This window comes from Drosophila navojoa, chromosome 2, assembly GCF_054131105.1.
Source record: "Drosophila navojoa isolate 15081-1374.11 chromosome 2, UAZ_NAV_1.0, whole genome shotgun sequence".
NCBI lineage: Eukaryota > Metazoa > Arthropoda > Insecta > Diptera > Drosophilidae > Drosophila > Drosophila navojoa.
In genome coordinates, this window is record NC_142890.1 from 29937757 (window position 1) to 29951869 (window position 14113).

Consider the following 14113-nt stretch of genomic DNA (forward strand, 5'->3'; position numbering starts at 1 on the left):
TCTATCTCTCTACTTTCTTCCTAGCTTTTTCTCGCTTTCTATCTTTCTTTCATGTGTCCATCTGCCTTTTGTTCACTCTCTTGTCCTTTCTCTTTGCATAAGAGCTATATTTGTTATGCGATCGACGAATTCCCTCCTAGAAAGTAGTTCGAAGAAAATCTCATCAATATTTCTATGAATAAGTCTGATCAGAGCAGCAATAACACTTAAGATTAAACTAATGAAAAATCACGTCCAAGTTTTCTCTGCTCTGTACTAAATATATGGAAAAAATTGTGTGGAAACAAAGAAAAAAGCTTGTGTCATCCGAGTCAAACGTCGGGCGGTACATACCTTAGGGCGCGCACAGCACCGCGCTCTGTTATCAGGCTGGACTTTAGCTGAAAGTAGAAATATCAACTTAGTAGCGCAGCTAATTATTTGCTATACTATGTATGTAGCTACCTCATTCACCTCCAAACGCAGCTGCTCGGCGAGTGCGTTCAGCTTTTGTATTGTGTCCAGATTCTCTTGAAGCTTGCGCTTGAAGCGCTGTGGCGCGGCCGAAAGCACATTGACACCGCCTATGATGATGGGCCGCTCCACTTTGGGTGGCGACCTGGCTGCTGGAGGCTTGGCGGCGCCCAACTCGTGTGTGCCGTTAGTGTCCCTGTAACGGGGCTTAATATTCAAATTGATGCCCTCGATGCGTGTGCGTTTCTCCTGGTTGACGGCATCCCCAACGGAGGTGAGGGAAGCGCTCAGCTTCTTCTTTCTCTTTAATTTGTTTTTGACCAAGTCTTCTTGGAAGCTCTGGTTCTCATTGGATTTCCTCTCGTGCTCCTGTTTACGCACCGCCCCATTGTGGGGCGACAGGATGTGTGCGTTTCTCTCATTTAACCCTTTGCTAGAGGTCGTGATTATTTGATTTTCAGCCATTTTTTCGGTTTTATTTCTGTGTAAACTTCATACAAAAATATAGCCGTCGTTTAATTTTTTTTTTTTTTTTTTTCAATAAATATATTTTAATATATGTATCTATAATGTATATGCTGCATATACGGTGTGGTCCGACCTACGGAAAGTCTCCTCGACTCATGGCAATATATGGCATATATATTGATCAATTCTGCACCCGCTGAGTACCATTTAGGATTTATCTGCAAGCAAATTGGAAAAATACTTGAGAGGCTTCTTCAGCGTTCGTTTACTTCTAAGCGCGTCGTGTTGTTTGGGTAGTAGGAAAATACTCGTTCATTAGACATATAAAGAGTATATTGATTCTACCTATGCTAATATATGTCTGTCTGCAAAGTGAGATCGAGATGGGAATTCGAAACTTTAAATATATTTGTATATTTCTCGAATAAAGCATGATAGATTTACGGCATGAAATATTGAAAAAAAAAATAGAATAAATATACTAATATACCTTCATATTTGAATATGACAAACTGGGAAAAACTCCCTGGCTAGAGCTCAAACATTAAATATTAACAAATAATATGTTTGCAGTCGAGTGCTACGGGCTTACGTACGAACAGACCGACAGCAAGACGGACGGATCATTGCACTTTGTAATTGGAAGCGTCGGAATCAGAAACCATCCCATCGTAAACTAGATGCATACTCGAATCGGAAAACATAAATAGTATATTCATTCAGTTTACCATGCCTGAAACGTAAACAAGTATCAAGCAGTCGGTTTCGTCCGCCCGCAACGTTCTCTCTTGTTCTCCCAGTTTTTTGTTATGTTGTTATGTGTTCTATCAACAAGTTTAGACCCCTTTTATTGATTTATACAGCAAGTGATATGGTAAGTGCCACACTATTGTTGTGGCTAGTGGCATGAGGCAAGAGGCATGTGGCCTGCGGCATGCGGCATGTAGCACACAAGCTACTGCAGAGATAAACAGACTAGTTAACGTTACTAAGTAAGGTCTGACTACATCTAAAATGACGTAAAGCGGCGCGCCTCTGAGCATGATATATGTATCTATTGTACGAGGAGCCACCCGTTGGGGCGTTGCTGTACCACGCACATGAGAATTGTATTTTATGATGGGGCAAATGGAGCACCGCACAAAATTCTTTACATTGCTCATGCATCCGCTTAATGCTAACAATACAGAAATATATAAATATATATATATATTTATATATATATATATATATATATATATATATATATATGTGGTACATAGACTATAGAGCAGATTGATTGCGATTCATAAGGCACACGCTCTCGAATGAAATATTAAATGATCATCTTTATCAAGGCCATCGATCTACATAAGCTTTATATACTTTATATATATACTGTGTGCTATAAATATATAAGTCGATAAGGCAGAATCTGAATTGCATATTGCTTAAGTAACTCCTGGTTGAATAATAAAGTAAATTAATTAAATTTTTAATTTAATTAAAAAAGCGCGAATAGATGAATGAAGTGTTATTCGGGATGAAGCACACGAAATGGTGACATCAACATCGAAAGGCAAGTCAGGCCGCCTACAACAGCTCTCACCATGGACAAGTAAAATTGCCTGTTGGGGTATGCGCGACCTCAATGTACCCAGCGAATAGAAGCGATGAGTTGCTTAAGACACATTCTTTGAAATGGTAAGCTTATAATTTTGGGCATTAAATAGACATATAAAATAATATACATAGGTATATACTGTCAAATTTTATCCGAATTATCCACAGTATTTATATGGCATATCCAAATACGGAGTATTCTATAGAAAATATATATTTACGAATGTCAATTTTTGTGAGCTGAATGACGTAATGAACTTTCTTTAAATTTAAAATCTTATAGAGATTATCGATCATATTAGATTCTGTACAATCAAGAATGTGTAGGAATATACTTTAGTATATACTTTAATAATTATATATATTAAAAATACTAGTTTGCCGACACTTGCCAAATACAGGGTATATCCAAAATTAGTGCACATTTTCTTTTTAATTTGAAAACAACTTTGGTGTCCAACATAAGCAAAAGATTTCGAAATGATGAGTCGTTAAAATACTTGTACAATATACATATATCTATAGATAATTATAATGCTGATTCATTGCAGATCGTACACATTAACATGCACAAATGTATATTTATAAACATATACATACATATACGCACCATTAATGTTGAAAACCTTGGATATCTATTAACTAGAACAAATAGTTTCTTTTGGATTTGGGCTTTGCCTTTGCTGGCATCTCGTAATTAACATAAAGAAATTGTTGCTCCCACTCTTCGAAATTTTCGTAACACAAAAAACACGCACAAATGTTTATTTACTTGTCGGTCCCTGGTGTTTCTCACAGTGTGTTTCGCAATGACGTCAATATCTACACCACGGCTTATTTTAGTATAAATCGCGCCACGGACTAGTGGAAACAAGTATACAAATATAGTATATACTCTCTTTTAATATGCATATACGCAAATTGTAATTGTTTCAATAAATCATCTTTCGACTTTTCACACAATTCGATGCGATTCGCTTTGCTTTCTTCGCGGAGCTCGTTGCAAGTAGCCTTTCAATATTTTTTTCGTTCAAAAATATTTCAGCTGTTGTCGAGAATCTAATGAGTATAAATATGCTAGCTTTTAATTAAATTCAATTTCTTAATTATTTAAAACGTTCTATTCTAGTTTCGTTTTGCTTAGCGGTTGCGGAGATCTTTCGTTTCGGTCGGACACCGATTGACTAACTCGGCAGAGAGCTTTTCTGTAGCTTTTCACAGTTTGTTCCATTTAATTAAGGAAAGCTTTGGCATTTGTATATCTCTCTGGGTGTGTGTAGTTGCAAGTGTATGTGTGTTTGTATTTGTGTTTGTGTGTGGGGTGGGAACTGAGGTCAATCGCCGCTTGGAGGGGTGTAAAGCTTTTTGACCAAGCCAACAAAAGTTTTCAGACGCTGCCGGAAACACCAAATTGTTTAAATCTTAAGTATTTGTTTTGCCTGCATTCATAACAAAAACACAATAAGAAACATGAACTGAAATTGAGACTGCCCGACTTATGAATACCCTGCAATCAGATTCTTTTGTTCAAGATTATAAATAGAAATTTAACTGAATTGTCTTTATTAATATAGGAGGAGCATATCTTGCCAGTGCTTAAACTGAAAGTGATTATCAATATTTATCGATTACAAAAAATTTGAAGATTCTTTTAATACTAAATGAAATTATACTAATTAGCTAATGTCATAAATAAAGGTAAAAATGTCAGTTTCAGTAACCAAAGCAAACGAGAGAATGTTCGAAGAGAGCATACCTTGTATTACCTTTAAACATTATTGAGTCGTATAAATAGGGCAGCAGGACTTTAAGCATTGAACTCGAACCCTCAACCTTATTTGATACCATTTAAGATCATATATAGGGATCAATAATATTTATATATTTTTCTATTCCTTATATTATTCGAAATAAATCCTACAGGTTTCCAATTCGATTTCGAATTCTTTAAATGTTGAGTATATAAATACACCAATTTCGGGTCAATGAACTACCTGGCAGAGTATAATTACAAATATCTTACGCATGTCCCATGCTTACTCAACATTTTTATTATATACCATCTCTGGGCATTTGTAATAGGTATACAAGCAACAGCAGATGCAGCATCAACAGCAGCTGGAGCTTTACAAATGACACATAAATTTTTGACAACGACTTAACGACATGTTGAATGATAGACACAATTAGGACATCCACTTTTTACATAAATAGAATTCCTAAAGATAACTCTGTGCGATTGAGTATTATTATATAGATATTGCTTGAAATACTTACTCCTTGAATGCAATTACATTTCATTATCCAAGCTCGGTGTCGTAATCACATTAGTTTGCAAATTCTCTTGATATGTTTCGATTCTTTATTCAATTTAGATAACGTTAAGCAACTAAAATTCCAATTCCATTTACCGAATTAGATTTAGGTGAAAACTATTTGAACATCGTATTTCATTAAATTGAACTTTTGTTTTTCTTTTTCTTTATTTATTTGTATTATTTTCTTGATTAGCTTCTCTGCTCGAAACGAACAACTCACTCGAGTTGAGCGGTCGGAACAAACTAAAAACACGCAACACATTCTAAAATGGAAAATGTGTGGAAGATCGCCAATATTATAAAAATAGCTAGGAAATAATGCAGCTATATTTGAAGTTTGTATGAAAGGGGACCAATAAAATTTCAGAGCTGCTCAATTTATCTATAAAAGGTTATTTACCATTTTCTCTCTTTTTATCTCATTTCTAGTTACAAGCATTAACTAATTTTAATTAATTCTGAATTTCCAAATGCATCTATAACGGTTACATTCAAATCATTCATATGCCACGGCGTAGCAATCGATAGGGTATTGCGAAAAATACAAGCTGCAGTATTTTCTGTTCGATATAAATATAAAAATACTTAATTATTGCAATTTATCATTTCAAATGAGTTAGCAGGTCTACTTGAATATCGTTATTGTTATCGATAAAGCGCTGGTCTGCCGCTTACTCATTGCGGAAAACGTGAAAGAAAATCGTATTGCCGCCTGTCTGCTACAAAAATTGATTGTTTTAGCTAGTATAAACGTGTAACGGCAAATCCATCACTCCAATATGGTTAGTAAAGATGTAAATTAGCATGTGAGAAATGCAAATGCAGCGATTTATTTAATTTATTAAAATGATGACACACACTAATAATTTTAAACACCATGTGCGCCGCGTGACTATAGTTAATTTGTATAAATTTTCAATAAGTGAGATCAGCTAATAATATACGCAACAAGTTCTTATTGAACTGCATTCAAATGCAGCTGTCCATCATGCGGCACACAGAACATAACCTGCAAAGAAGCTTCTCGCAAAACCGACAACCCCTGCAGTGCCCTCTCTTTCGCTCTCGCTGCAAGCTGTGTGGAATGACAGAACGGTTGACTAACTTACTGTTATATTTTGTTTTCATCTACAGCAGCCACAAATTGTGCTCCTGAAGGAAGGCACCGACACGTCGCAAGGCAAGCCGCAGTTGATATCGAATATCAATGCCTGCCAATCGATTGTGGATGCAGTGCGAACTACCTTGGGCCCGCGCGGCATGGATAAACTGATTGTGAATTCACAAGGCAAGGCAACAATCTCAAATGATGGAGCCACCATCATGAAGCTCTTGGATATTGTACACCCTGCCGCCAAAACATTGGTAGACATTGCCAAGTCACAGGACGCCGAGGTAAGATTCGAGTCAGACATTTTGTTGGTCACGTGACTTAAATATCAATCAACAGGTGGGTGATGGCACCACCTCGGTTGTGCTGCTGGCTGGCGAGTTCCTCAAGCAGGTGAAACCCTTCATTGAGGAGGGCGTCCATCCACGCATTGTGATCAAAGCCATACGCAAGGCACTGCAGCTTTGCATGGAGAAGATCAACGAGATGGCAGTGCGCATTGAGAAGCAGTCCAAGGAGGAGCAGCGTACACTGCTGGAGAAGTGCGCCGCAACGGCCATGTCTTCCAAGCTCATACATCAGCAGAAGGATTTCTTTTCGAAAATCGTTGTGGACGCTGTCCTCTCGCTGGATGAGCTGTTGCCACTGAATATGATTGGCATCAAGAAGGTTGCCGGCGGCTCACTGGAGGAATCCCAGCTGGTCTCTGGTGTTGCATTTAAGAAGACCTTCTCGTATGCCGGCTTCGAGATGGCTCCCAAATCCTATGAGAAGTGTAAAATAGCTTTGCTCAACATCGAACTGGAACTGAAAGCAGAGCGTGACAATGCCGAGATCCGCGTGGACAATGTCAAGGAGTACCAGAAAGTCGTAGACGCCGAGTGGCAGATATTGTACAACAAACTGGCCAAAATCCATGAGTCCGGCGCCAATGTGGTGCTGTCCAAGCTGCCAATTGGCGATGTTGCCACACAGTATTTTGCCGATCGTAACATGTTCTGCGCTGGCCGCGTCCCCGATGAGGATCTCAAGCGTACAATGAAGGCCTGCGGCGGCGCCGTCATGACCACGGCCAACGACATCAAACCTAGCGTACTCGGTTTTTGCGAACGTTTCGAGGAGCGACAAGTGGGTGGCGAACGATTCAATCTATTCCAAGGTGGGCCCTAAACACTACCGCTAATGATAAGCTCTAATAACATATATTACATATATATCCTGCAGGCTGTCCCAACGCTAAGACCAGCACACTGATCCTTCGCGGCGGAGCTGAGCAGTTCCTCGAGGAGACAGAGCGCTCTCTACACGATGCCATCATGATTGTGCGTCGCACCATTAAACACGATTCGGTCGTTGCCGGCGGCGGCGCCATCGAAATGGAGTTGTCCAAGGTGCTGCGCGACTATTCGCGCACCATTGCTGGCAAGGAGCAGCTGCTGATTGCCGCCATTGCCAAGGGCTTGGAGGTGATTCCACGACAGCTGTGCGACAATGCTGGCTTCGATGCCACCAACATTCTCAACAAGCTGCGCCAGAAACATGCCCAAGGTGAGTGAAAAATTACCATAGGCTTCAAGCTGACAGTTATTGGCTTCCTTATTCAATAATTGATTCAATTCAATACGCTTCCAGTTCAACTTAGATCCGACTAATCGGATTTCTTTGGATATAGACTTTGAATAATTGTATTTTTTTATTGTATTTATATTTAGTAGTCACAGATTTTGTCATTATTTTAGATTTCCCAAAAAAATCCATCAATCTAGACTTTTTGGCACGAACAAGTTGTTTGAAACATTTCGCTCAATCCCTTTGGCTTTTTCGTATCATTTATGTATTGCAAACATGCAAAAATGCCATGACCAAAATTTATTTTTAGTGGAGTTACATTTTCCATTCTTCGATTACTAAAACCGAGCTAATCATTTTTAGCTGTAAATCAGTTTTAGATAGACTGTATATATTCGCATTGATATACAAAATCTAATGCGTATAGAATATATGAACGGAAAACAAGATATAGATCCAATGATACAATCAAACACATAATAACATTTGGTATATATATTTTAATATAAACTATATACACAAATATTCTCATTTAAAAATAGTTTCTATGAAAGAGTACACATAGAATATATGGACACATAGAATAAGACTATATAAAAACATTGAATTCGTCTAAGCATACTCGTGAAATATATTTTCTTGATATATATATTTGGTTAGAGTTACAAAGTTAGTGATTCTAATATATACAAAGATTCTCGACTTGAAGTACTTCCAATAAACGGGGACGCAGATAGTGAATGAAAATAATGTTTGTTGGATGTACATTCTCATAAACTTTATAAGAGGTATTCATTCAGATTCTTAACAAACAATATACCCCTCGATATCCATATTAACTATCTATAGGCATATTATTATAGCTTATCTATATCGTTATCCATTTGAAATCAGTTTGTAGTTCATTATGTTTCCATTCGTCTTGCGTCCAATGTGACTCAATTGGGACTCTTCTGCTGCTGCTGCAGTAGGTCGTGCCAGAGGCGAAAGCAGGGATTCAGGCAGAGACCCGGCATATCCGGGCAGAGCTTGCACATGTACCGGGTGAACTGCAGCATGCCTCCCTTGTGGCAATGCCTGCAGTTCTTGCGCGTTGGCTTCCCATTTCGCTGAATGAGTATCAATTCGTGCTTCGGTTCAGGTTCGGGCTCGGGCTGCGCCGTTGATGCTGCTGATCCCCGCTGGTGGGTGGATCTCTTCGAATTTGATTGCTCTTGTCGCTTGCTGCTCGAATTCGGGGTGCTCGGTGACGCGGGAGTTGCGGCAGCAGCCGGCGTCGCCTGATCCTCCTTTAGCAGGGACTTAATAATGCTCGTCCGGAACTCGGCGTAGCTCTTCAATTTGGTGGCATCAAAGCCGCGCGTCGGCTGCGCATTGCCCACGTAGAGCACGTGTGCATTGAAAACCAGCAGATTGAGCAGGAAGATGGCCAGCTGCTGCTGCTGCTGCAGACCCGCGCAGCTCGGCTGGCAGCTGATTAGCTGTTGGCGCGTGGACTGAGCAGTGGGTCGTAGCTGGAAGTCCAGCTCTTGTATGAGCTTTGGTCGGGCGTTTATCTTCTGCATGGACATCTCCTTGGCGTAGATGGCCAGGCAGTCGGAACTGTAGAAATAGACGCACTTCTCCCGGCGCCGCCGCCACTTGGCCATCATGAGGGGCGTTGCATATCTGGTAGCGATGCTATTGGGCGACAGCTGCTGGTAGATGAGCGCCTTGCTGTTCCCGTAGCGATTTCGGTCCAGCAGCCCGCTGCAGTAAGTGCCAAGCTTGGCCAGCTCGTGCGCCAGTCCATAGCTGCCGTAATACTTGCACGCATAGACGCTGTGGCCGCGCTGCACATGCGACTGGAGCAGCTGCAGCACCACCTCGCAGCGATGGGCCACCAGCTGCCGGGAATTGCGCGCCAGCTGTCGCTGCGGGTCCATGCGTTCCGGCAGCATGCGTATGATCAGGCCGTTCTGCTCGCTCAGCAGGTGCAGCGTGAGTGCATTGTTGCGCTGCTTCAGCGGCAGCTCGTTATGGTAACTGAATCGCCCCTTCCATTGGACAATGGGCTCGTTGAGCACCAACTGCTGCCCGCTCGCATATAGCTCCGCCATGCGCGTATTGTAGAAGCTTATCAGCTTGCCCGCATCTCCGGCGGCTGTGTTTTCCATTGTGCCCGCTCCTGGCAGCATGGCGAAGCTGAGTGAGTGCAGCAGATCCAGATAGCGCTGCTGCCCCATTTTTGACGTGAATCCCGAGAATCCTTGAAATGTGTGCTCGCTCCAATAGTCGCTCAGCTGGGGCAGTTTCATATCACACATCAGCAAGCTGAGCCCCACAAATGTTTCCAGTTCCTCGGCGCTGGCCTTTAGTGTGGCATTACGTCCATTGCAGCCACCCGCCAGCTGGCCAAAGAACTCGACCCGATTGCCCAGCAGCTGGTTGAAGTAGTACAAGGGGCAGGTCAGCTTCCTCAGTGCCTTGAGCCCCGTTTGCCCAGGTTGCGCGTAGAACTTAAATATCAGTCGGGGCGTCGTTTGCGTTGCCGTCCACTCCGGATCATAGTCGTCAACTTCATCTAAAGCGAGATCGAGCAGTAGAAGTTAGCATTAGAGAGACATGATATAGTCTATATTTGCCGAGCACAATCAAATCAAAATGTAAATACTAATTTAATTTCCAATACCCATGTCTATTGAGATAGATTGGAAATGTAATTCTATGTAAACGAGGTCAATTTGACAAATTAAAATAGAAATAATAAATCTTATGGGTAAAGGATTTATATCTATCTATTAAGCTTTGATGAATTTCCAGGCTAAAAAAATGTTAGATTATCCTATACTTATTATTCCTATACTTATTTTCAAATTGAGAATAATAGACAAAATAGTTCTCAAATACAAGCGTAGTCGTATTATCTCCGAAATGTTTTAATATGCCCTCGTAAATAACAGCTGAGCAGAAACTAAATTTTCAAATTAACAACTCCGATTTGTTTGATTTTCAAATTATAACCCTACTTATCTTATCACTGACCGCCTATATGATTTCATATTAAATCCGATTTTATGATAAATACATATGTATATAAATAGGTATATACATATTTATATAATAATTTATTTATCATAAAATCACATTTTGAGCCCAGCCATAGAAATTGCTAGTTTTGAGTACTTTTCGTGATATCCAAATATTGTTATTTGTACAATCTTTACCATCACAAAAAACATCGTGCGCTGCACTAAAATTAATTTCCGAATAACCATCTTCGTCTGAATCACTCTGCTGCTCCAACTCTGGTTTTTCATCCTCAACTAAGGATGGCACAACTGCTGATGTTGCTGCTGCGGCGGCAGCTGCTGTCACTTCATTTTGACTTGCCACTGCGAGTTGCAGCTGGAGCTCGGTCAGGTCGGGTTTTATATCCACACAGTCATAGTCGGCCAGGGGATAGACGCTGGTAAGCAGCGGTTCCGTTTTAACGTCTAAACTTTGCCGTTTCACCGGCGAACGGTGCACGTCTTGACGCGGCTTTAGCTGCTGTTTACGTTTCCGTCCCGATGTTGACATTTTGCTTTAATAATTTATCTTTATTTGTGATTTATTGTGTGGAATTTTCTGCTCGAAATAAGCGCGTGTCTGTCTTGGCAGCTCTTTCGTTGGGCATTTGTTGTACATAGTGTGTGCTCTTTCGCACCCATTGTTAACCGGGGTGAGCTCTTTCGCACCAGTTGCCACCATCTGCATATTTGCTGCTCTGTCTTGCGCGCGGTCATGTTTAGAACGGCGATGCCAACGTGCTCAAAGTTGTTGCTCAGTTGAAAGAAAGTGTAGCGATGAGGGTACCTACACGATTAATTTAATGTATCGATATATTTGTAAGTTGTGTTTTCAAATAATTTATTTTATTTGTTTGTTTACTTTAAGGTGGCCAATGGTTCGGGGTTGACATCACCAAGGAAGACATTTCTGATAACTTCGAGCAGTGCGTGTGGGAGCCATCGATTATTAAGATAAATGCACTCACCGCTGCCGCAGAGGCCGCTTGCATGATACTCTCTGTGGATGAGACAATAAAGAGCCCCAAAGCCGGTGAACCACCGATGGCTGGTGGGGGCATGGGTATGGGCCGTGGTATGGGCAGGCCCATGTAAAGCAGAAAAATACAATGTTAAAAAAGAAAAATCAGTTAAAATCAACACAACACACAACATCAACTACTACACACAATCACTGCGTTTCTCAAACATTCACTTGCATCGCTAGCTTCGCCTAACAATCTGTCACATGTATTAGTTGTCATAAAACGCAGACTCTTTTGTTGCACCTATTGAACAATTTATGTAATACTGACCTATGTCTAATAAACAAAAATGAAACATTTTTTTCATAACACAAAAAGTGCATTTTATTGAAAATCTAAATGCTTGGCGGATAATTAAGCTTTCAAATGTAAATAAAGAAATATCAAATTTTAATTTGCTGGAATCAACACCCGAAATATCTTTTTCTAGCAATCTGGCAGCCCCATTAGCGATTGTCGTGCGCTTTGCTAGCGTTTTTCGCACGCGTCTAGCGTCAGTTCTTAGCTGTTTTTGTAGCCAGCACGTTGTTTACGCGCGCGTTTTGTTCACAATCACATACACAAATACAAATTTGCCGCATAAACAAACGAATTTTTATTGCGATGGGCAATCACAAAGTGCTGAAAACCGCTGGAATTAATCTGAGGTACTCCATGTACGATTTTATTGAGGCTGTGAAGAAACATCACATCATTTGGGATCGAGAGCATGAAAATTTCCACAACCGCGAGCTTCGCGATCTGGCCTGGCAAGAGATTGGCCAACAGCTGTGCAAGAATTTCGAGGTGGCGAGCAGTGCAGAGAAACAGGAAATCGGTAAATTAATCAACGATGGATTAGAAATTGAACTTAGCTAAATCTGATTTAAATGTGTTGTAGCAAAAACATTGCTCAAACGCTGGAAGAACACGCGCGACAGTTACCTACGTGTAAATCGGTTACGGCAAAGCGGCGAAGAGATCGGCCGCGCCTCCTACATTTACGAGAAGGAGCTGAACTTCCTGCTCGATGTCAAAGCAGAGGACGACACAAACACACAAAAAGATGAACCGAAGAAACGCAAACAATTTCGCATATCACGAACGCCGGTAAAACGGCGTCGTGCATCAGAGAACCCTGCAGCAGAGCAAGATAATGAGACAACATTGACGGAGGACGGTATCAACTCGGTGCTGGATCACTTAAATTACACAACAGACACCGACGCATCCCTGCCTGTCGCAAAGGGAACCGAAACGAACATCTCCAACACTGCGGAACTGAACAGTTCAGCGGCGCCTCCTGCAACAGCTATCGCTGCTGATCCGGATCCAGATCAGGCATTTTTCGATAGCATTAAACCGCACATGCAGCGCATGACCAGTGATCAGAAGCTAGACTTTCAAATCGAGGTGCTGAAAATACTACGGAATTTTAAGCCAACATAACATTGTTCTTTTGAATAGAAACTACAGCTTTAAGATTATATTAGCTACATACATATATGTATATGTATATAGGCATATTGTAATATTTCTAAAACACCATATTTATTAAAATCAAATGTTATTGGCATTCGTGTGTCTTAATAATATTTTAAAACTCTAATGATCAAAACAAACAATTGCTTGTATTCTGTGCAACAATTAAAAGCTTTCACCAATCACGACTATCGATTTCACAGTATGATCGCAGTAGCAAATAATTACCATAATACGATCTATTTGACCAATAAGCGAATAATACATTTTATGAAATACTGGTAAAGTCGATATACATACATATGTATGTATTTTCTGTGGCACTGTATGATTTGAGTTTGTGCTGCAAAGGGTAATTGTTATCGACTTTCGCTATTAATGCAAACATTAGTCTTAAACAGGAATCGTTGGGTTACACTCTCGATCCGGATTTAAATTTTTGTGCTTGTCATCTTCCACTTAATACTTCCGATATCCTTGGGTATTCAACCAATTTTCCCTGCTTACATACATATACTTTATGGTTTAGCTTAACTTTGATCTCTCTGCATAACATAAAACAACCCTCGCATATGCAACTTAAAGTGGTTCGATCAGTTTTTACTTAAACCTGTATTTGGCTACAGCTTTGGCCAATCGGGTTATTTATGTATGTATGTATGAATATATGTATGTACATACACTTACAAATGTACCGATTTATTATTTCGCCAATGCTTAGGAGGTCTTGTATATACATATGTACATATGTATACAACGAAAAAATTAAAATTTTGTTCATGGTAGTTCTTATTGACAGCATAATGAAGCGTTAAGGGAAACTGAGAGCAGACAAGTACAGCAAGTACTGTAAGTGATTGAGTATCACATATTTGAGATAAGAGTTTCACTATACACACATTTAAGTGCCTACCCGCACAACACAAATGTACATATGTGTGTATGTATGTATGTATGTATATACATATGCAAGAATACCCATATACAAGCAGCAGTTTTGACAAGAACCCTTCAGATTCCCGCCAAATATAGCTATTTAATTGCGCGAACGGCGGG

At 40.3% G+C, this 14113-nt stretch overlaps 4 protein-coding genes across 7 annotated transcripts in view; 2 read left to right on the plus strand and 2 right to left on the minus strand.

Annotated features, from left to right (window-relative positions):
- The window catches only part of LOC108651412 (PFTAIRE-interacting factor 1A), a 35857-nt gene extending 31038 nt beyond the window's left edge, over positions 1-4819 (minus strand). For 2 of the 4 annotated variants that reach the window (XM_030388114.2, XM_089259999.1), the window contains exons 1-3: positions 3134-3724; positions 445-1139; positions 334-380 (exon numbers count right to left, since the gene is read on the minus strand). In XM_030388114.2, coding sequence (XP_030243974.2) covers positions 334-380; positions 445-918 — 521 coding nt within the window. In that variant the 5' untranslated portion in view covers positions 919-1139; positions 3134-3724. Of the gene's footprint in view, positions 1-333; positions 381-444; positions 1140-3133; positions 3726-4800 lie in introns of those variants that run through there. The other 2 variants (XM_089259993.1, XM_089259988.1) reach the window with 2 other exon arrangements.
- A 644-nt stretch (positions 4820-5463) lies between these two features.
- On the plus strand, positions 5464-11913 carry CCT7 (chaperonin containing TCP1 subunit 7). The gene is made up of 5 exons (XM_030388118.2): positions 5464-5623; positions 5976-6236; positions 6292-7111; positions 7177-7500; positions 11440-11913. The coding sequence occupies exons 1-5, from the start codon at positions 5621-5623 to the stop codon at positions 11664-11666; spliced, it is 1635 nt and encodes a 544-aa protein (XP_030243978.1). The 5' UTR covers positions 5464-5620; the 3' UTR covers positions 11667-11913.
- LOC108651343 (piggyBac transposable element-derived protein 4) lies at positions 8269-11212 on the minus strand. The gene is made up of 2 exons (XM_030388115.2): positions 10728-11212; positions 8269-10084 (listed from the first exon to the last, which is right to left on the minus strand). The coding sequence occupies exons 1-2, from the start codon at positions 11080-11082 to the stop codon at positions 8460-8462; spliced, it is 1980 nt and encodes a 659-aa protein (XP_030243975.1). The 5' UTR covers positions 11083-11212; the 3' UTR covers positions 8269-8459.
- A 160-nt stretch (positions 11914-12073) lies between the features above and the next one.
- On the plus strand, positions 12074-13151 carry hng2 (hinge2). The gene is made up of 2 exons (XM_030388120.2): positions 12074-12413; positions 12477-13151. The coding sequence occupies exons 1-2, from the start codon at positions 12200-12202 to the stop codon at positions 13022-13024; spliced, it is 762 nt and encodes a 253-aa protein (XP_030243980.1). The 5' UTR covers positions 12074-12199; the 3' UTR covers positions 13025-13151.
- Positions 13152-14113: the final 962 nt, after the last annotated feature.

Excerpts from the sequence above, each read along its gene's own strand:
- hng2 (XM_030388120.2), top strand. The coding sequence starts at position 12,200 with ATGGGCAATCACAAAGTGCTGAAAACCGCTGGAATTAATCTGAGGTAC. Across the intron at positions 12,414-12,476 it reads TGCAGAGAAACAGGAAATCG|CAAAAACATTGCTCAAACGC; the intron begins GTAAATTAATCA and ends AATGTGTTGTAG.
- CCT7 (XM_030388118.2), top strand. Across the intron at positions 6,237-6,291 it reads CCAAGTCACAGGACGCCGAG|GTGGGTGATGGCACCACCTC; the intron begins GTAAGATTCGAG and ends ATCAATCAACAG. Across the intron at positions 7,501-11,439 it reads GCGCCAGAAACATGCCCAAG|GTGGCCAATGGTTCGGGGTT; the intron begins GTGAGTGAAAAA and ends GTTTACTTTAAG.
- LOC108651343 (XM_030388115.2), bottom strand. The coding sequence starts at position 11,082 with ATGTCAACATCGGGACGGAAACGTAAACAGCAGCTAAAGCCGCGTCAA. Across the intron at positions 10,085-10,727 it reads GCACGATGTTTTTTGTGATG|ATGAAGTTGACGACTATGAT; the intron begins GTAAAGATTGTA and ends ATCTCGCTTTAG.